This window comes from Cuculus canorus, chromosome 10, assembly GCF_017976375.1.
Source record: "Cuculus canorus isolate bCucCan1 chromosome 10, bCucCan1.pri, whole genome shotgun sequence".
NCBI classification, from domain to species: Eukaryota; Metazoa; Chordata; class Aves; order Cuculiformes; family Cuculidae; genus Cuculus; species Cuculus canorus.
The window spans coordinates 13,607,028-13,630,370 of NC_071410.1; the positions used below are offsets into that span (position 1 = coordinate 13,607,028).

The following is a 23,343-nucleotide window of genomic DNA, read 5'->3' on the forward strand; positions in this document are numbered from 1 at the left end:
CATCACCCAAAACTCAGATATGTAAAGGTCTAACCTGAAAAATACAAAAAATGTTTTGCTTTCATGCAGGGCTTGCCCAATGAGAGCTGGAAAATATCCAAAATTAACAACACCTATGAGCTTTGTGATACATATCCTGCTGTTCTTGTTGTGCCAAGCAGTGTGAAGGATGATGACCTCTCAAAAGTGGCAGCATTCAGAGCAAAAGGCAGAGTTCCGGTAAGCGAAACTTTTACAAATTTGTGGAGCACTTATATCTTCTTGTAGCTTATAATAAATTTGATATCAGAGTTCTTTTAGGATTTTTTTTTTTAAATAACGGTGGCTGGCTTCCTTCCTGAAGAGGGGGAAGGGTCGAAAGAGGAAGAAATAAGTTTGATGGATTTAGAACTGAAGAGAGCATCTCAAATTGAGTCTAATTGCTTTGTTATTGTGCCGTGTAATAAATTTTTGTTTGGAGTTAACACTTCTAAGCCACAGTTGTACCTCATTTGAATTCACGTATTTGCTTATGTTCTAATTTGATGTGGAATGTGTTATGGCTGTAGCATTTTCTTGAGAACAGACAAGTTTTGCAGGTAGGTTGGGAAGCCCTTTAAATAAGTTAGATGGTGACTGTTTTCATACTATAAATTTGCTTAGCCATTTCGTGTACACATCCATAGACTTACACGTGGAAGGAGTTTTTCCTCCTCTACTGTTTCTATCTTTCTAATTAGTGAGATGCAGAAGCAGGCTTAGTTCTTACTAGAAATAAAAGCTAAGATGTTTAGAATCGCTTTGTATTTCAAGCTCAGATTCGGGATGAGCAGTGCTAGTGTGCTGTCAATAATGTTTTGAATCAGCTTGTCCTTAAATTTGCATCTGTCGATTTGCCAGGAAATAATGCTGTGTAGGCAGTGTGATTGTCTGTTTGCACTCTGGCCTGCTGCTTTTGTAGTACTATAGTAAACTAAAACAGTTTTCTTGTGTTCCAGGTGTTATCTTGGATTCATCCCGAGAGCCAAGCAACAATAACCCGTTGCAGTCAGCCATCAGTGGGCCCAAATGATAAGCGTTGCAAAGAAGATGAAAAATATTTGCAGACAATAATGGATGCCAATGCTCAGTCACATAAACTTATCATCTTTGATGCCAGACAGAATAGTGTTGCAGATACAAACAAGGTAGGTTGGTATAATTAGCTTTAATAGTCCCATCTTTCTTAGAAGGCTGAAGATTGGGTAAGAGATGAGAGTGAGAACTTGATGTTGAAAAGAGATAAAAAAAGGTCTCTGAAGAGGGCACGGGAAGGAAGGCAAGTTGCTCGTAGCAGTTTGGAAAGGCCAGCAGAAATTGAAGGCAGCATTGTAAAGCCCACAGAAGAACAAAGGTTTTGGTAGTAAAAAGGGGAAGGTATGTGGCTGTGTTATCAAAGGTAGTCTATTGCAATCAGAATTTCTTTCATCTAAGGAAAATACCCTAGTGCATCTTAGAAAAACAGAAGCCAAAAATATGATTTTGTTAGTGCTAAAGTAATCCTTTCTGTCAGAAAATCCTGAAACCTAACCAAAATAACTCTCAACCTTACACTGAAGTCTTGTACATGTTCTGTTCTTCATCTGTTTTTGTTTTTGAATGACAGGCAAAAGGTGGAGGATATGAAAGTGAAAGTGCCTACCCAAATGCAGAGCTGGTCTTTCTGGAAATTCATAATATACACGTAATGAGAGAGTCCCTGCGTAAACTTAAAGAAATAGTTTATCCTAGTATTGATGAGACTCGGTGGTTATCAAATGTGGACTCCACACATTGGCTGGAATATATAAGGGTAAAATACTTCCAATGTGAAAAATAAATTATTTTTTTTAAACCATGTTTTTAGTGTTCATTTCTGAAAATGTTGCTAAACTGATGTCTAGATTTAAGAATGTTGCATTAATTGGGTTAAGCTTATCAAAAAGCTTAATTTTTAAATGGTCACTTAGAATATGGCATTTTAAGCATGCTGTAACAACTTTGTATTTATAGTTTCATGTATTGGTAGGTAATGAGTTAATTCCTGATAGCACTGTATCATATTTAGTGTTAGGCAATGTTTTATTTTCTTGAGAAGGAATGTTTGTGAGCAGTCCAGGGTTATCCCTGATTTTTGGAAGAATGCCCTGGGAACTACAGATTATATTTGAACAACTGCCAAAAAGACTTGACTGTAGATTCTGCAGTCTTTCTCCTTCCCTCCTTCAATGCAACGTTAGTGTTCATGTGTCAGGCACCTACATTTTTATGAGCTGTTTATAGTCAGTTCTCTACTGGGTTATAATCTGCTCGATTATTTAACATAATATTAAAATAAATCACTACCATGCTCGGTTTTACAGTCTGTTTCACTAACCTCTGAAATGTTCTTAGGATAGATTATTTCATTATCATATTCACTCCCCTGTTTATGATGAATATGGATGGAGTAGAATTTGTTTTATCAGCAACTGGCTCAAATGTCACTCATGCAAAACATGTTTGAGAATCTTCATTAGTTTTGCTCTTCTGTTAACTAGCGCTTGCCAACTGCTGCAGGAGAACCAGTAGAGGGAGCAAACACTTCAACTAAGAATTAAACAAATTTAGTGATATTTTGGAAAGAGTTTAATTTTCTTGTTTTCCTGGAGTTGGACTATTTCAAACAGCTTTGGGAATCTGAGTATCTGGAAACCTTCTTATTGGCCTGGCCTTTAATACAGTAATCTGTTCTTAAAAGTGGACTTGTTTGGGCCCAAGGTCACCTTTCATTTATATGGACTTCGGTGGGGTTCTTGGGCTTAGACGGTGTCAGAAGACCTTGATACCACTGTTGCACAAATGCCAATAGCATAGCAATTCAAAAGGGCAAGGAATTCTTTAGAGCAAGCTATTGCATACCTGTATGTTATATAGAATTAGTTTTCTGTTTTTGTTGAAGTCCAAACTGCTGCTATAGTATTTGCACTTTTTTAGTGCAGTAGAGGTTTGTAACTGAAGTAATTGCCAATTAAGTACCTTAGACCACAAGCTCTGTTCTCCCACAGAAGCTCTTGTAGTGTTTCCTGATATTTCCATCCTGGCATCCTTCAGTTTTATGGTAAAAGATACAACCAATGATAGATATAATCAATGAAAATTCTCTAAAGCATGGTTCTGGAAATAGCTTTGAAGACTGGTCTTGTGCATAGCTTCTCCAGTGGATGCTGGCTTTCCTGCTTCCCAGAAGTTGTTTTACATGCCTTGGAAGGGAAAAGTGCAAGTGTTTTACAAGATTCCATTTCTGACATTGCAATGCAGAATAGGGAGTTCTCCTGTGGCCCTGTTCTAGTGGTTGGGTCTTTTTCACATATTTTTCATTGCTATGATAGGTCACGAGAGGCAGAATCTTCGCAGGAGAGAGATTATTCAAGTTTTGAAAAACTGTGGAGTGGCATAAGAGAGTAAGGCAAGGTTTTATTTGTAGGGGAGAAGAATAATGAGTTTGCACAGGTGATCTCAGTCTTGAGCCATCTCTATTCTTTGCTCTCTGTCAGGCTTCTGAATCCATGCTATTAATGGTCTTTCATGGGTTGCATACGATGTATATATGTATATGTATGTATACTTCATGCACTAACAGATCAGCACAGGCTCCCTGCCACTGGTTTTTGGGTTTGTTTGTGTTGTGTTTTGTTAGATTAGCTGATAGTTTGTCCCTTTCTCTGAAATTAGTAATTGGGAACTGAAAGCTGAGGAACAAAGGGTGATTGGTTATTGTGAAAATGAACTTTGAAAGCATTGAATCGTCAGCCTTTGGAATAGGTTACAGCATTTGTATCTTTTCATCATAATACAGAATTCCAGATCTAATTTAGAGAAAGGATTCCCAGGTTCTACTCCTATACACTGCTAATAATGGAGAGCTGGACAAGAGTGCACAGTTTTCGTACCTCTAAGGAGCATGCATACTACCTTTTGGAAATCTCCAGTTTAAAGCAATGTCATCCAGATGATTATGTAATTAATCTGAAATTTTTAAATCTATTAAGTTAAGAATATAAAATTATAACTCGTTTTGGTAGAGTTTTGGTTAGTATTTAATATGCTTGTTTATTTTTGTTTATTTAAGATGCTTCTTGCTGGAGCAGTAAGAATCGCAGATAAGATTGAATCTGGTAAAACATCCGTAGTGGTACATTGCAGTGATGGCTGGGATCGAACTGCACAGCTTACTGCACTAGCTATGCTTATGCTGGACAGCTATTACAGAACTATCAAGGGGTTTGAAGTTCTTATAGAGAAAGAATGGATAAGTTTTGGACACCGATTTGCAATGGTAAGCTGAAGGATTTAGTGTGCAGTTTGCCACCTTCACGGCTTTTAGTTTGAATAGCATGTTTTCTCGCAATCCTGTGCTGCATTTTAATTATCATCTCTATCTTCTTGTAATGGTGTATGTGTGTCAGAAAATTGTGACCTCATTTTTAACAGGAAATATGTATGTGAGGTGTAAGATAAAGTAAATAAGAATTAAGTGGCTTGAGCATAATGGTTAAAAAAGATCACATGGTGTTTTTACGAGGAAGAGGAATTGTAACACATTGCTTCACTTAAACAATGTCATGAGTGTAGAAAAAAGGAAAGCAATTAAGGTGTCTAGAAGGTAAAATTGCTGGAACTATAACTCTGATTTAAGCTTGAGTGTTTACTTAACACACGGGCAAGTGGGGAATTAGGACATAAATTATTACGACATTTTGTGGGCTCTGACTCTGAGATGGTTTAGGAGAAATGGCATTTAGTTATGACAGGTGGATGTGGAATATTCATTGTTCCAGTACAGCCTTAGTAAAAACCAAACCTAACAATTTGACCAACTGGTAGAAATGAGTGGCTGTGTAGTGAAAGATGGGGAAACAACTGGCACAATTTTGTTGGCTGAGTGTTTTTCCAGATCTGCTCAACAGCAGAGATGTGTCCATGAGTGAATATTGGGGTGTGGGTTTAGCAGTTGAAAAATGCCGTTTAACATTATATAAGATTTGCTTGTCTTGTTTACTACTAGAATATACTTAAAAGTTACTCAGCTTTAAAGTGCTGGGATGGTACTCGAAGTGAACCACACCAAAATGAAAAGTTTCTTTTGACTTTCAGAGAGTAGGACATGGAGATGATGATCATGCTGATGCAGACAGATCTCCCATTTTCCTTCAATTCATCGACTGTGTGTGGCAAATGACAAAGCAGGTAAGATGCTCAAGAGTATATTTCAATGAGGTCTCAGTCTTTATCTTGGAAATGTAATTCATATTGGAGAGTACATTCCTTTGCAGAGCACTAGCATGTTTTCCTGAACTTGGTTATGCTGTGGCTGCACCGTATAGGAAAACTGCACAGATAGGAAAACTTTTTCCTCAAAGTGCAGTACAGGGAGCTAGAGTAGAAGTATTGACTTGAAACCAAAATACCGAGAATCCTTTTTGTTTAAAATAGGCTTACTTGCATCAAAGTTTCCAGAACTTGTATTCAAAACACTTGTCTTTGGTGCTTTATGAAAGTTCCTTACTAGAATACTGGGCCCTTGTTTAGAGTCCCTTGAAGGCTTTCTGCATATCTGTATTTCAGCATTAATGTGCTGTTTAGTATGGCTGGAGAAAATAAATAAATAAATTCTTCCTTTCTCTCAGAGGAAGGCTAATAACAATAGCAAAGAGAAGCAGTTCTAAACACCTGGTAGGAACAAAAGTCCTCTGGGGACATCCTTAATTGAGAGCAGCCTCTTCTATTTTTGTGATCTCCATTGCTGCCGCCTGTTTCTTGCTATAAACAGTTTAGTTCCCTCTAGTTTAAAGAAAAGGGGGATGGGGGCCAAGGGGGAATCTGTGTAACATTTTGCCAATACCACATCTGTTCAAAACCTGGATCCAGAATCTGTTCTGAAATTCATCAGCAGTAGTGGCATTGAAAAATCATTAATGTTACAGCAGGAAAAAAAATCGAAAATGTCATTCTTGGAGAGTTCTTGCCCACTTATTTTTATTTTTCAGTTGACTTCAACAGCTAGTTGTCTTGAATTGTCATTACCTTGACAGGGACCTATGAAACCCAGGATTCTATTTTATGCTTGTGTAGATCACTTGCTTGTAAAACTGTGCTAGTTTTGTGCTGTAGAATCCATGGTAAATATATATATGGAATATTCCAAAGCTCAGATAAGTGTTAATGATGGCAGGACAGTGTAAGAGTTTGAGTTTGGGCATGGGTTGAAAGCAAGTAAATTTTCTTGTTCGAGTTCTGGGAAGTACATTCTTTAAACAGTCAACTTAATACAGTGAGAGAACCTGTAACTTCACACTAAGATACAAATTTCCGGATAGCTTCAGACAATGAAACTTAATATTTGACAGGCTTATATTTTCCCTTTATTTTTATGGTCTTCGTGACACACAAAATAGAGAACTTGAAAGAAGTACATAGACATCAGATTTTAATAAAAAACAGACGGTGAAATGATTTCCCTCCTGTGTTAGTAAATTCTAGTGATTTTGAATAGGAGTTATCAAATTCTAAAGGCCATGTCATCTGGTGAAATACTGATGCCCTGTTAAAAGTTAAAGAAAACTGTGAAATCTGCATGTAGCACTGCAGCTCAAGTAGTGGCTTTCTACCTTTCATGCACAGTACCCACACAGGAAGAAGGTATGTTTAAAGCTGGTAGAAGGCTGCAGCCTGTGTGTTACCAGATGTCATCTGTTGCCAGAGATGCCTTTTTCATTAGTTTCAGTAGTGTAGTCAGTTATGATCTCTAGTGTTCATTTAACCTGATTGAGTCCAATTCCACAATTATAAGAACTGTTCCACAAAGTGTTTCAACTTGAAGTGCTACTGTAGAACAGAATGAATTTATTGATTTAAAAGCAAGTTTGTTTTGCTGGTCTCTGACTCAGATGCCTCAGACTTCTTAAACAAGAGAATTCTTCTTATAAATAGCTCCTTTACAAAAAACCGCAACTCCGGCAGCATCAAGTGGGAGATTTTAATGACCCATGTGTTCTCTCACAATTAGTGGATTTGACAAGAAGTAAATTTTCATTTGGGAATTTTTTCCACCTGAATCTTCAAACAGACGCTAATGGGCTTGGAAATACAGAGGAAAGCATTTTTAGGTCAGTGGTTTTTCAGCACTGGTAATAGAAGCTTTACAGTCTTGATACATCAGCTCCAACAGTAAAACTCTTGTATCCAAAGACAGAGTTTCAATAAAGTGCTATCACTTATTAATAAATTAGTTGGAGTGTAACCACTGATGTATGGAATTTTGAATATGCTTCACTGGATTGGAATAGCGGCCGTGTCGGCATCCATCTGATTAGTATGGACCCATCACAACACAGAACCCTAATGTGACAAGGCTCATTAAATGCTTTCAGTTAAAGAGATTCCCTCCAGGAGAGGCTTTGTCTTCAAAGTTCCTTCCAAAATATCATTTTGATCCTTTGCAAATTATTTTTGCTATCTGTATCTGATTGCTGCTTTGGGCTGGATGCAGGAGATTGAAGTCTGAGACCCCCTGAATTCTCTCCTGACTTTTTCAATACACCTGCTTATCAAGTTCCATTCATGTTTTCTAAAAATCATAGCTGTGTTGTTAACATCTTTGTGCTGTAATTGAGTTTTGGCATGATTTCCTAGAGAGAAGTAAGTACATGTAACTTTTGAACGTAGCTGAAAAAGACAATTTGATTATCTTTAGTTGCTGTATCTTTTATGAAAACAAATGACTAAGTGATGGAAAACAAACCAGTGATTAAGAGAGAAGCCCCAGTGTGAGCACACCATGCTGTTCAACAGTGCATAATCTATATCATAGGCAGGAGAAGGAAGGCTCCCACTCATTTTGTGAGCCATGATATTGATAACTTCCTTGGTCAAAATTGTTAGTTGAAATTTGGTATATCTTAGCTTAGGAACTCTTGGAAAGAGAATGTTTTTGCAATGTTTTACTTAAATCGATCTCCTTTTAAAAGATCATCGCTTAAAACTTAGGTCTTTCTGCGTTTAATAAAAGCACACTCGTTGTGTGTTATTCAACTCTTTACTTTCAACATGAATAAACATTTGTCCTTCATAAATCACATATGACACTGAAGGGAATTTCTAGATCAGCCAGTTCATCCGCAGTCCCAGTTGCTGCATTATTCCTCCTAGCTATACTTGTCATCTTTTTTGTTATTATTATTTAAAGTAGCTCGAGTCACTGATGCCACGGTGTTCAGTATTCTTCAGTGGCACATATCAGAAAACAGCCCGCTCCCTTCTTCAGATCCAAAATATTGACTTGAGATTCCTCCATATAGCAGGAAATTCTTCCTTATGAATCTGTAATTTGCATTTTAGACTTCTGCAAAGATTTACTCATTTAGTGGAAAAGAACAAAATTTCTTTGATTTGTCCTGAAAATCAATCTCTTCTAATATTCTCTTTCATGGTAATGAGAGGACTACTACTTCTTAAATTGCCCTTTAGTGTTCTAATTTTTTCTGCTAGATGTTTATCATTCCATATCTGTGTTTGAGACCCTTGTCATACTGAATGCAAAGTTATTTTGACACATGAAGCAGCTGCCATATGTAGTCCTATCATAAAATTTGATTGAAGAAGGACCTTTTCCATCTGAATAGGTAGCAGCCCATACAGTTTGCATTAATTTCTTCCTTTTTGATTTTTAGTGCACTACAGATTAAGATATATCATAAATATTTTGAGTGCTTTCAGATTTCTAACTCATTTTTCCTAGAATGTATCGGGTACCCTCTGCTTGTGAATAAAATACCTGGTGGTGCTTAGTGGAACAACAGTTCTTTCATTTCAGATGTATAGGATTTACTTTCCCATATAAAAGAAGAGGGATTAGAGGCTTATTGTACATAGCTGATGGTAAACTCAAGGGGTGAAAAGGAGAAAAGTAACTTGGGCAGAAAGTGAAAGAAACATTTGAACTACATGTTAAGCGCACTGTATGTGCAGTAGTCTTTATTATCCAATTCATCACATTAGAATAGGAAATAAAACTCTTCAACATCGTAATATTTTTTTTTCCAAAATGATTTATTGTCCTGTGACAAGAGAAATAAAGCATATGTTGAAGATGTTTTGTGGTGGGTTAGAATAGAATACTGTTAGAGCTCCTTAAAATGGATTGGTTTGTCTCACCAGTTTCACATTAGCTAATGTTTCTATGTTTGTATACCAATATGCTTGCATAATAAACATAAGGTTTGTCTCTGAGAAGTATTTATAAAGAAGCACGTAGGTGTTTTATTGCAATGGGAGTTACTGAAATTATTGAGTTTTCCTGGAAATAATCACTAAATTAGAAAAAAATCTTATCTGAATCTTTTGGTTGTTTTTTTGTTTGCTTTTCTTCTTTTCTACACTGGTCTAAAATAAAGTTAAAAGTAATTTTACCCTTTTTTTCGTTTTAGTTTCCTGCAGCCTTTGAATTCAATGAGTTATTTTTGATCACCATTCTGGATCACCTTTACAGTTGTCTCTTTGGGACTTTCTTATGCAACTGTGAAAAAGAGAGATTAAAAGAGGTAAGGAGTTAGTGTAATACACCTTCTTAACTTGTTGATTTTATATGAAAATACTTAGAATACAGGACCTAAGAACATCTGAGCAGTGATTTTGGATACATTTGTCACATGATCTTAAGAGGCAATATGGGTATGAAATTTCATGGTATGAGAAATGTATACTGAATGTTCTGCTATTAAATGATGTGGCACTTATTCTCCTTTAGTTATTATCTGTTCAGGCGCTTGAGAGTTTTAGAAAGTCCTCCTTCAGCTATTTCTAGCCAACATATACAATTTTAATTAATCATAATCATACTATATTAGCGTCTCTTTCTCTGTTTGCAAAGGAACTCCTATGGATGACATTGCAGGTCCCTTTAGGACATAATTAGATGGAACGTATGGTCAAAGACTAAGGAAATTTCAAATATCCAAATGAATGAAGTTAGGTCTCAATAAAATACTTTGAGTTTGAAAGGAAAATTAGAAATTTGTTAATATACCTAGTATGTGTCACTTACTTTTCGCTCTGGTTTTTGTTTGTTGTTTTTACTACTTCATATTTTTTAAAGCAAGTAACAGTTCCTTGTCGTATTTAGCTTTGCTGGTTTTTGGGTTGTCTAATGCTTCTGTAGGGATAAAGTTGCATGTAAATACCACAAGATGGAGCTGAATAACATGTTCTCGGCAAATGCAGTGTTTCCAGACAGCTTTCTTTCCTAAATGAATAGTCAGATGCAGTTTTCAATAAAGAAAGGCAATTTAAGACACAGCGGTAGTAAAAACACATGCTTTAAAACACCGAAGGAGTGTATAATTGCAAGATGAATCTGATGTACATTGAGATTTCCAGTCTTTGATCTAACCTTGATTATGCTGATTACATTTAGAATAATACAACTTTCAGAAGTACAAATAAAGATAATATAGGCATTTTAAAGCTTAATATCAATTGATAGGAGCGTATAGCAGGAGTAGGAGAACTGAATAATTCTTTTTCACAGATGCTAGTTCTGGATCTTCCAAACTGCATCTCTCTCTTCACTGATTTTCTTGTCAAAGCTCGTTTATTTTAATTTTTTTTGGTTGGTCAGTGTGTAACCATGTATTTAAGTAGCTGTAAAGACTGCTCTAAATTACAAGCAGTATACCTTTCTTTTGCTCACCTAGACCTTAGTGTCTCTGAATCTCCTTTCTCTGTTAGCCTTGTACCAGAATAAGTGTTCAAATGTTTTGCTAACATGTTAAGGCTGTTTCATGATCAGCTATGGGAGGTGTTCTCAGGGAGACAAGGTAAATTTCACAGACAGATTTACTGATAGGTAGGTATTAACCTCATATTGTAAGGTTTTGCCCTTCATGTATTGAATTATTTTTTCTTTTTTCAATCAGGAGGTAAGCACAAAGACTGTATCGCTGTGGTCCTATATAAACAGCCAGTTAGATGAGTTTACAAATCCTTTCTACGTAAACTATGAAAACCATGTCCTGTATCCTGTTGCCAGTCTGAACCATTTGGAACTATGGGTGAACTACTACGTCAGATGGAACCCAAGGATGCGGCCTCAGGTATGAGTTTTCACATGGTTTTTATGTTTTAGTGCAGAGCACAGAGATAAAAAAACGTATTATTTTACATAGTGTTCAATGCAGCATTTGATTTCAGGAGTGTTCTTCTGTTGCACATATTTCAACTAATAGGGAAAAAGGTGATTTTCTCAGAGATGTGGGATGTGTTTAAACTTGGTAAAATGATGTTTTCATTACAGTCACCAGTAGAACAGGGAGTTACAGTATCACTTTATTGGCTTGTGAAAGGTAGATTAACAGTCTTTGTTGGCAGAAGATTACTTTTGTAACACTTCTATAATACTTTGTAACACATTTTAATACTTTTATTGCCCTAACTTTCCTGTAGAGTTTAGCATACCTTTGTTTTCAGTCGTTTTGCCCTTTGCCAACAATGATATAGAGTATAGCAGCAGTTTCTGAAATAATTTTTCTACTTACTGACCCATTTTGCAGTCTCCCTAAACTCAGCATCACATAGATGTTTGTTTTCAATTGACCTTTACGATTTCAAGCTGGTCTGCTAAAGATTAAACAGTCCCTATACATGCTCCTTGATTCATCCAGTATTTGTTCTTATAAGTAATGTCTGCTATTCAGATAAATCTCTAAATCTCATCAGACAAATACTCCATATGCTCTTGTGCTTAGAAGTCTGAAGAAAGAACAATTTGTGTTGCAACCATAATATATCTGAGTGTGCTACACCATCTCTTTATTAAGGTAACATTTCAACATACCCTTAAGCATATTGTGATAAATTACTTGTATTAAGTGACTGTTCGAATGCTGCTTTCATCTTCTGGTAGTTAGAATGAGACATGAGTTTCAAATTTATTAGACATCCACAAGTCAGAGGCTGTTGTAAAAGATGGTGTCCGAAGGTAAGTTTTGAGGACAGTACACTGGTCGAAGTCCAAGCATCTGAGAAATACCTTCTAAGGTCCTGGAAAAGTCTGGATTGCTTGCTTTCTCACGGAGATGTTTCCTCTGAGCTGCTGTCTTTCCCTCGCTTTTTTAGTTTGGTTGATGTATTCCTGTGACTGTTAGGTACCTGTTAGGTGTTAGCATATGTTAAAACTTGGAAAATGGAGTATTTTAAACTTTATAGCTTTTAAGTCAGATTGTCAACTGCTCTCTAGCAAAATATTGTCTTTCCTTCAGCTGATTTCCTGAAAAACACTTGTGTGGTTTATGCACATTTTAGTATAACTGACCTGCAGCACTGTCAGTTTATTTCTTGTACTTAATTGAGATCTATAGGCCTAAAAACCAGCAGGCTTTATGTAGCACATGAAAGCTAGTCCCAGTCCAAAAGAGATGAGGAAGGGGAAGAGATGACACAATGAGAAAGTATCAGAACTGTTGTATACTTAGTGGCAAGCTCTGCTCGCTGCCTTTCTGTTGGAGAGTGCTCTGCCCGCTTGTGCTGGAAAGCCCTCAGGCCCTCTATCATGTGTGAATCATTGATCTTCTTTGGTCTTTGAGAACAGGTTTGCTCCTCACGGTTTGCTCCTCACAGGACTTGTGCTGTTCACGCTTTTCCAGCTCTTTTGCTCTAGACACTCTCCAGCACCTCAATGTATTTCCTGTACTGAGGGGCCCAAAACTGAACACAGGATTCAAGGTGCGGCCTCACCAGCACCGAGGATGATCACTTCCCTGCTCCTGCTGGCCACGTTCTTTCTGATACAAGCCAAGATACTGTTGGCCTTCTTGGCCACCTGGGCACACTGCTGGCTCCTGTTCAGCTGGCTGTTGAACAACACCCCCAGGGCCTCTTCCACCAGGCAGCTTTGCAGCCACTCTTCCCCAAGCCTGTAGCGCTGCATGGGGTTGCTGTGACCCAAGTGCAGGACCTGAGCCTGGTTAAAGCCCATACAGTTGGCATCAACCCATTGATCCAGCCTGTCCAGATCCCTCTGTAGAGCCTCCCTATCCTCCAGCAGATCAACACTTCTACCCAGTTTGGTGTAGTCTGCAGACTTACTGAGGGAGCACTTGAACCCCTCATCCACATCATTGATAAAGATATTAAACGGAACCATGCCAACACTGAGCCCTGGGGAGGAACACCACTTGTGACTGGCCGCCAAGTGGGTGTAACACCGTTCACCACGACTCTGGGCCCAGGCATCCAGCCAATTTTTTACCTAGTGAAGAGAAAGCCCGCCCAAGCCGTGAGCAGCCATTTTTTTCAGGGAGAATGCTGTGGGAAATGGGTGTCAAAGCCTTTACTAAAGTCTAGGTAGACAACATCCACAGCCTTTCCCTCATCCACTAATGCCTTTCCTCATGTCTCTGGCCTGAATTTATGTGATATTTGTGACAAATACTCAGAAGTGTTTCACATCTACTTACATAAATTTGCTGCAGAAATGACAGTGTTTTTGTTGCAGAGTTGTGTTTTCCAATTGAATTATAAAAACACAAACTCATGCAAACAAGTAAATAACAGTCTTTGTAATCACAATATACTGATTTTACTTTTTTCTGTGTTAGTATTGTCTAATTTCACACCCTGGTAGCTGATTCAGTAACATTCAGACCCACTCAGTAACAGCAAAAAACCCCAAATCACCATTGCGACACCCAGCAGGTCTTCGCTTATCTTCAGTGGAAAGATTTCTTAAGCAATCAGTGGATTTATTAAAGGAATTGGCATCTCTGCCTACTGAGAAAAGGTGATTTTGCTGAATAACTTTCAATGTGATTCTTTTGTTTTTCGACTGGAACAAGAGAAAGCTGAGTATTTAATGTTAATGAAGAGCTTTCTCTTGAATAGCAATTCAAGGCAACCTCACATACTGCTTTATCAGCTGCAAAAACTTCTTTAGGGAACTAGAAAATGTTTATTGCTTTCTAGGAGCTTACCAAAAAGGAGAAATGCCTAATTACATGACTTTATGGGAAGATGAAGAATAGTCATTTAATATAATGAGAATGGATTCTTGATACCCAGTATTGATCATTACATTATTGGAGAGGAAACTCTCAAGAGCAAAAGGGCAGTTTTTGGTTTGGGGCAATAATTTCGGGTATTTAATTTCGGCTCTATTAGTGAGCAAGGCTTGAATTTTTAAATAGACTGAGAGAAGTTGTTAATCATTGCACTTCATTGACTTTTCTATTGGAAATGAGCGTACATCACCGTTATTTTTTTAATTGGAAAATTGCTGAATGCTAACTGGGTGTAAGCATTTATTTTCGCTTGCTTGTGCTGTCTTCAAATGTCTGTATCTCATCAGACCTTTAACAGTTACGTAAGGCCTGATCAAACTCATCATTGCACTAGGACACAGAGTTCAGAGTTAGTCTTATGGTCTGTAAAGAAAAGATTGCTGATAATGATATATCTTCAATTCTGTCTTGAGTTTTGTGGAAGGCTGTATTAGTGGTTTTGTTGGTGTTTATTTGCATTAAGATTCTCATTTTAAGATTGCAGCTGTATTTCAGTAGATGCTGTGCAATTAGGTGACACAGTCTCCTTTCAAGCTCAAGTGTCTGAGAAGTGAACAGCGTGGAACGTTATAGGTTAAATGTGGGCATCTCTTGTAGATTCTCCTTTTGCTAAACTAAGCTTCAACAAGGTCATTCTAATTCTTAAGTGAAATAAAATGTTCCTTGGTTTCAGTTTGGAGGTGTTACATCATTATTGACTTCTTGTCCCAAGAAAATGAGATAGATTTTATTCCTATCTTATTTGAGTTCATTGACTGAGAAGAGTATTTTTTTCAGATTTGTCCTTTCCTTGGGTTGGAGAAGCATATATTTGTATGTGAGATGTGGAAGATAAGCTCTTTTGTTCTCTTGTACAGAGGTGCATGGTCTGTGGGTACCTGCTGCTGGACTTTCAGATCACCCTACTAGTCTGAAATAGATAGGTTGTATGATGCATTTGAATTATTTCCATTAATATCATATCTTTCCTTTCTTATGTAGTCATTCAGACCTCTTTACACTGTTCTGAGGAGTTCTGGCTGCCAGTGGCAGCTACTTATCTGCTTGAGCAACTCTGGAAAGTGGGGAGAACATAACAAATGCTGCTTTTGAAGATTACTTTTGCAGGGCAGTGTTTTTGAACTCTTGATATATACAGAGCACGAGTAAAAGCTCTGGTCCTTTCAGTAAAAGCTGTGTCTTCCTGTATGAGAGGCAAGGAAAATAATGTAATTTAGTCACAAAATTAACATGGGTTATTTGGATGTGGTTTTGTGCTCTGCAAAATGACATTTTAACCTTCGGAGTACAGGGATTAAAACCTTATGTGTTTTGGTTTACATTGCTGGTGTATCCATGCAATTAAGTCCATGTAATCCATGGCATTAAGTCCAACTTTTTGCGTGAAAGAATGAGGCAGGAGATGTGAGGAGAAGGAATTGCCTTATGGGCTAAGTAGCTGAGTGTTACCCTAGCTAAGAAGCTTTTATTCTTGTATTTACCACAGAGTTTCTTGTGAGACAAGGCAAGTTTCTTACAGTGCCTGATAGTTTCTGTCTATCTGGGTGTCTACTTCAAGATTTCCAGAATCTGATTTACTGCAGGTAACTTGAAATCTGCAGATAAAACTCTCAGCATTCAATCGGTATGGAATAAAATAAAAGACTAACTGCTTATCCTGTATGCTGAAAGAATCTTTAGTTATTTAAGAAAAAGGAAGATTGGCATCCAGTAATGAGCACAGCATTAGAACACGCATGGAAAGGGAGAAACTAGTACTGTACAAATAATCTTAATTTTGGAGAATTTCTAACATATTTTGGAGACCAAGCCCTCAAAGCATTGCCCTGATATAGCAGATGTCTAAATCTAAGTGTGCTGTGGGTTTTAACAAGCAATGGCATCAGGTTATTGCATGTAGATTTTCCTGAGTCTGGAAGTCTATGCAGTTTTTTGCAAAAATCTCCGTTCTGGTTCTCACATGGTAGGATTCATAATTTCTGTTTGCTAGTCATTGCCTTTCCAGAAGGCCAGGGAAGTTTGCTCGCTTTCCCAGGAGCATACTTCTACTATAAGTGTGTAAGTATTGATTATTATTGAAAACTGCTGTTTTCATCATTCCAGATTGCCTTTTTCTATGAGTATACTGTTAACTGGGTTTTAGAAGTACGTCTGTCAGAGTTCCAGCTCTTCACGAAGAGGAACAAAAAGCTCAAGTGAAAGATATTGTTGTCTTTGCAAAGCATAGTGTAGGTTTTTGAAAAACTGACAGTCTCAAGTCAAGCAATGAATTTAAAATAACCATTTTCCTCTGCAGCCTTTCTTCCTTGTTGCTAAAATAGATAAAGTATACTCGCTGAACAAGACAAAATGCATTCACTGTTGAACAATTTTCATGTGAATGACTGTCCTTGAGCTAGTACAGTAACACACAGTAGATATCCATCCAATTAAGGCTTGGCAGTACTGTAAGTGAGTAGCTATTATAATTTCTTTTATGCCTATCCTTGTGTTGACAAATTTTGCTATCCAAAAGCACTCCAGAATCCTGAAGGATTACTTGGGAGTGAAAACCTGAAAATTAGTACTGAAAGTGAACTGTGGTAATTCTGTGAAGAGGAAGTTTTGAAATTTTTTTTTTTAAATGAAGCTATCTTATGTCTAGATGGTTTTTATGTGTTGTTGTATATATATTGTATAGCATAATTGTAGTTTCTGCATGGGTATAATTAAAAAAACAACAACTTTATCTTTCCTCAAGTCCTTGCCCAGCAGGATTAATTTATTATAGCTGTGAAGAGGCATGTTCTGAGAGTTACAGTACAACAGGTTCTGCCTGCAATGAATATGTGGGTAGTTCAGTTTAAAAAGAGGTTTCATATCAGTGGTGTTTTAAGCAATAAAGAATGTTTCTTTAGCAGTGTCATAAGTATTTTTCAGTTCATTATAGGCAGTAGGTACCTTATCTTTAAAGTGTAGGAAAAGTATCTGCATTTGGATGAAATAGGCATCAAAGCTAGCTAATCAGGAAGATAAAATCCCACTCACCTACAATCGGTTCTTTCTGAGTGAAGAACATTACTTGGCTCACTCAATTTTGCAGCCTTTTGCTGTTTTTTGCTGGTCGAGTGCAGGCTTTCAAGTATTGCAAGTGCCCGTAGCAGTGGGAGAATCATAGCAAGTAGATATAGGTGAGTATATTGTATGAGAAGGGGGATCAGGTCCTAAGTTTAATCATGGCTTGATGCAGAAGAGGTTATTCTGGAGGCTTAAAAGAGTGTTGGAATGGGCAAAAGTGTGAATTGTTAAAAGGCTAAAAAAAAACTAAGAACTTTGCTAAATAAAATCTTCCTGGTGAGTTGATTGTATTTTTTAATTTATTTACAAAAAAATAGTTCCTTAAGGTAGCTCAGTGAGATGGGTGATGAAAATAAAGATCTGAACTGGAAAGGATTTCCAAACTTGCTGATAGCTTAAAACCAAACAAAAAGATGCTAGAATCATGAGCAGCTGGGGTAAGTCTTTAAAGCTTATATTTAGTGCTAAGGGTGTTGCTTAGGATGAGTAGAAGGACTGAGGATGCAGGGTTTAGGTACGTGGATGGAAAAAAGGGAGAGGAACAACATGCAGGCTTAGTCATACTCTTCTTAGTTTCCAGGTCAGTATTGCAGTAGCAATTAGAAGGGGGAGGGTAAAAAAAAAAAAAAAACACACTGAAAAATCTTCTCAAAGTGTTGCAGGTGGATTCTTCTCCATCTTGCATAGGGCCAGCTTTTTGATTAATACTTGGAGCAAAGTCAGACTTCCCAAGGTTTCAGACCATTATCCCTACTACTTAGTGCTCTGGAAAGCTCCTTACTCTTGTCCCTGCTTGGATTGTATTGCTAGCTATATTAGATGTAAATGGCAATTTTGGTTTAGATTGATCGACTTCTAATTGGTTTTCAGTAAATTTTATGTGCTTAAAGGAATCAAATTTAATTTCTTATAAACAGTCAAATGACAAGTTTTTTTATGCTGCTAACTTACCAAAATCTGTTAAAATGTGATACATTCACCTTTATGTTTCTACTTGGTTATTTTTACTGGAATGTTTTGTTAAATAACAGAAAGTAAATTTGTTGTTTTTCAGCACGTAGAGGTATTAGTTTAAATAACCTGTGAAAAACATCCCAAACACCTAATGAGCAATCGCCCAGCCAGTTTTCCAGCCCAACCAACCCTCAGATGCCGGGTTAGGTTTCATCTGTGTAGGTTCCTCTTGTGCAAGAGAAGTAGGTCTTTGCTTTCCCCCGGAGTATGGGTAGAAGTGGTGGGGACCTGGCTGCAGTGGCTGGGTGTTGCCTAGCAGCATTACTGCGGCAATGCTCTGGGAAGCTGGTGTTACAAAGGAAAGGATGCACACTCTTCTGAAAATCTGGTATCAATACAGTGGAGCAGAGCAACAAAACAATAACTTGAATGTGACTGGGTGATGGGTCCAGAGTCATCTTTTGAGCTTCCACTCCTAATCTGAGAGGCAAGATGAGAGGGTAGGAAAAAATACATCTGCTGTCAACATTCCCAACAAATTCATCTCAGTCAAATTCGTTATATGAGTCCTTAACAGTCTGTAATAGAAGCTTGCCATGGAGACACTACTTGAGCTGTGCAAGTATACACTTCTAGGGTTAAGGTGGTAACAAGATCTTTTAATAAACGATCTTCAAACTTCTCGCTCCTCACAGACGCTGTCACTCTTCCACTTCCTTTTATTCTAAACAGTGGCAAAATAAAGGAGAACCTTGTTCACAGCAAGCCATTACAGGTGTTATTGTGAAGGTGGTTGGACCTATTCCTTTCTAAGAAGACTTTATTTGAGAGAGGAATAAGATGCTGAAATATAATGGTGTAAAGTGACAAAAATGGAGATAGTTGTCTGTAAGAATTTGCCCAGGATGATATGAGAAAACCCAGACAGGAACAGGTCTTTAGGAAATGTGGAAATTAAACGAACTTTTTTTCTCTCACTATTTTCATGGGGTTTGTGACAGAATTCAGTTCAAGGTGCTTCATCCTCTTACTCTTTCTCCTGCTTTCAACATAGTCAGAAGCTGCGTAACTCCAGTTCTATTTGGTTCTCTTAATGGTTTCATTAGAAAAAATACACAACTTGAGACTGAGGCTTTGTTTTGGGTGGTTTTTGCCTTTTTCACTCTAGCACCATTGTCTGTCTTTTCTCTTGTTTTTTTTTCACGTTTGAACTTGCTGCTTTTCTCAAAAACTGGTAAGTTACAGTAGAAGAATTTAAGACACTTGGGCAAATGCAGCTGTTCATGCCATGTTGCTTTTCAGGTCTTCATATAAGAACTTCTATAATATTTTTTATCTGTCAGCTGCCTATACCACCTGTTTCTTACCCCATTAATATGTAATTCTAACACAAATCTTTTATCATTAATAAATCTGTTATTGTCAGGTGCTTGGAAATACGCTGAAAGTGATAAAAATTTGTGTAGGCTGAATTTGACATGTTATTTCATGAAATTAAAGTATTGGAAGATTAGTGTGTGAAATCCGATTTTGGAATTCTGTTGTTTTTCATTAGTATGCATCTACCTGATGCTGTGTTAAATGGCAAGCAATGAGAATCTTTTCCTTGTAAGGACTTGATATTAGAAAACCGTTTGTGTTTACACTCCCCTATGAAATGCTATGATGATATTTCTGTAGAACTGTCATGAGTGCTTACATCTAACTTGGACTTAATAAATGACAGCTAACATTTTAAACGTGACCCTTAGTTTTTTACATGATAAAACCCTACTCTGCCTTGCTTACAGCTTTGCTGGCCTCTGATGATTTGTATTGAGTCACCAATATGTGTGACTGAAGGGTAAAAGAACACGGGACACAGGGACCACTGAAAAAATCTTCTCACGGTGTGTGTGTCAGACTGAATTGTTTTATAAAACTTCATTCAAGTAGGCTTAGTTGCTTATGAGAATGTGACTAAGAAAAACGTTTTCCCATATAAAAATAATGGTATTGTAGACTTCTTTTGTTGGGGCCAGGGGCTGTGTTTCTGTAAATATTCCATCTCTAGGGCAAACATGAGATTTTTAGTAAGAGAGATTATGTTTCAGAAATATGCCTGCTCGTATCCTGGAAGAAATTCATCCAATTTGGAGGTCTGTGGCTGGAACAATCTCTGTGAATTCTCAAGGACTGAGAATAAATGAGAGTAAAAGGACTGAGAGATGGATTTGATAGAGTCTGTAAGAGAGCTGTGATGAACTGGGAATAGGAACTAGGAGTGAATAATGCTCTAAGTGTTGGAGGTCTCTGATTTCTGTCAACCCATGTAATACAATCCCAGAAAGCTGGCCGGAGGGGGCATGGCTACAGACAAAGAAAAATTGTCCCATGGGTGAGGGAGCAGGACGATGCTCTGGAGAAATGAAGTTTCTCCCTGTCTTTGCAACAGCTTTGTCTGTTGTAAGGGAGATACCTGGAGCAGAATGGTCACCCCGTATGTGCTCCTTGTTTACTTGGTGTCCTGCTTGATACCCACAAGGCTGAATTGCAGGATTTGAGTTCACTGTTAAGCCAATTTGATGTCCAAGGCATGCAAAATTAGGAGGTGCTTGCTTCAGATCCTTGTCAGTAAAAGTAGAGTGATAGTACTCCCATACCTCATTAGGGTGCTGCAGAAATACATTTGTTTCTTGACATGAGATGAAAGTGCAGAAAAGGAAACTTAAGCACTTTAAGTTCAGAAGAATAAATAAAGAATGGGGTCAGACACTGCAAAGAAAAATAAATATTGAATAACTGCTCACTAATTGAGTAGCATCAAACTGTGCTCTGAATAAATGAGGAATACAAGGGGGAAGACAGTATTTTCATGTTTATTTAACCAACGATTTTATACAGATGTACAGGAAGGCTGCATTGAGTTTGGAGTAGTAATCTTCAATCTGACACCTCCTAATTTTTTGAGGGTGCAATTCTGCAACCTTAATGTTGAAGGGTTTTTTTTTTTTTTGAGTGACTTGAAAATACACAGACTTTTAAAATGTAATTTGTTTAAAGACACACCTGTTCTTTGAGATGGACATGTGGGGAGAACAGCACTTGTGTCAAAGTTTGAGCATGTATTTCATTGAATTAGGTTCTGGAGGAATGCAGAAAAAGGACTGAGATGGGCAGTCACGTTTTTCCTTGAAGCACTTTGCACAGCGTGCCAAGTTTAGCAGTGGCTTTTTGTGTAGCGTATTCTGAAAGGATTTGTAGTGGGTTGCCCAAAAGCCAGTTGTATGGAACTGCTTTTTATGAGTGTTTGAGCACTATGCAGTAGAACACAGGAGCTAATGCGTGTGTGAGGGGTGTCTAAGAGAAATTGGCCTGTTATGCGGAACTATGATTAAGCTGTGAAGAAATCAGCTGTACAAATCTCTTGTGACCCAGGGCTTGCGTGACTAATGATACCAATGGTAAATCACTCCGTTACAGACCTAAGTGTTTCAGGATAATGTCTTCATAAAGAAGAAATCTGGAGTGTATGAGGAAGGGATCTTTTACTCGAGGAAAGAAAAAAATATCGGAAAGGGGAGTACTAATTCCAGAAAGTCTTGGTCTTCCTTGAAATTTCAATTTTTCAGAGCGTGTATCACAGCATCTTCATCGCCAGACTCAGTTTTGCCATGTTTTTAGGTGCATACGTTTCCCGTAGACTACTTAAAAAAAAAATGTAATTGGCTTTCTGGAGGGCGTGCTCTGTGTTTGATTAGTGAAGGAGGCTGTTGTCTGTAGACTTGTGGCTGCACTTGCTAAAGAGTTTGGATGGTGGATGCAAGAGAAGATTGCAAGAGAAGGAATTCATTGTGTAGTAGAGGCAGGACCCTGGGGTCATTGGGAGCTTGGTGGTGTGCAGCGATTATTCTGCTAAGGACTCAAGTTCTACAGTTGCTGTAGATGGCATGCTGGATGAATTGATGATTCCCAGGGTACTGGGAGCTGCACTTTGTGAATACACTGAAGTTTCTGTTCATGGGCTAAGCTACAAACAAGAAAAAAGCCTATGGCCAAAAAGATGTTGACCTAAACCAGACTGTTTGATGCTATTTTATTCTTTTCAGCTAGAACTAAAGTTAGAAATGAAATGGTATTTTCCGGTTTCAGAAATAGGAGCGTTAGATTTTGAACATGTCAAAATCAACTGTATGGATTTTTTATGAACTTTCTTTTAAAAGTCTGAATTCACAGAAACATAATTTGTAACAGAGTTGTGTGTTGGTGGCAAGAAAATAAACCCCTTCTGGTTTTTAATATCTTCTTTGCATAGCACCCTGTGAGCATTTTATGCTCAGATGTGCATCTCAGCCTTGTAATCACTTTTAAGCAGTAAGTAGCAGTCGTGGGTGAATGCAGTTACCTGGAGCCTGCCATTCCAGAATCCTAGGTAGGAATTACTTACAACATCTGGCAATCTGTAGGTTTCCCATTGCTGCATTTCCCCATGATTGTTTTGCCAGCCCAATTAAATTATTTTCCCATCTTACTCTTTCGAAAGCTGTAAACAATTAAAGCTTATACAGGATAAAGTAAATTTAAAGCAATTTACAGTCAAACTTCACTCACCGTTCTGTGGCATTTGGAAGAAGTGGAGGTCTCTGTGATTGGCTGAGGTAGCAGATCCAGCTGCAAGAAACACTGTGGCTTGCATCTTCCTTTGGTGATGGTATAGCTGAGTGTTCCAAATGAGCATTAAAAATGCCTAGAAGTTTGATGCAGAGAGGTGCATCTCTGGTGTTTTTCAGGTACTATGAGAAGTAGATGCAGAAACCTAATCCTCTCGTATGGAAGGTTTGTCAGTGTGACTCCGGGAGGTCCATCACAAGCACAATTCATTTGGCTGCTGCACTTTTCTCACTGACAAGCTGGAAGGAGTCAGACTCTTGGAAAGCTGCCTGGTTGGAAGTGTAACAAGATGTTCCGTGTGGAGCCAGCTTTCTGAACTCTACCCTCTTTACAAAATAAGTTCTGCCCTCGCCAGCAGAGGGAATATAATAATTCCGGGGAAAGGCATTTAAAGTTCAACTGAAAGTGGTGTTGATAAAGGGCAGGGGGAAAGTTTATCAGAATGTTTGGTATCCTATCAAGACCATTTGCAAACAGTCTTTTGAACAGGTTTCCTGTCAACTGTGGTGTTAGAAAGGGACAGTTTGCTGAAATGTTTCGTTTCAAATGACTAAAGAAAAGCTTTCCCTAAATATTGATATACCAAAATTCA

At 37.8% G+C, this 23,343-nt stretch overlaps 1 protein-coding gene across 4 annotated transcripts in view; it reads left to right on the plus strand.

Moving 5' to 3' along the window:
• The window catches only part of MTMR1 (myotubularin related protein 1), a 38,853-nt gene that overhangs the window by 12,862 nt on the left and 2,648 nt on the right, over positions 1-23,343 (plus strand). For all 4 annotated transcript variants that reach the window (XM_054075471.1, XM_054075473.1, XM_054075472.1 and 1 more), the window contains 7 exons: positions 70-219; positions 978-1,166; positions 1,625-1,810; positions 4,109-4,315; positions 5,134-5,226; positions 9,465-9,578; positions 10,953-11,129. In XM_054075471.1, coding sequence (XP_053931446.1) covers positions 70-219; positions 978-1,166; positions 1,625-1,810; positions 4,109-4,315; positions 5,134-5,226; positions 9,465-9,578; positions 10,953-11,129 — 1,116 coding nt within the window. The remainder of the gene's footprint in view (positions 1-69; positions 220-977; positions 1,167-1,624; positions 1,811-4,108; positions 4,316-5,133; positions 5,227-9,464; positions 9,579-10,952; positions 11,130-23,343) is intronic.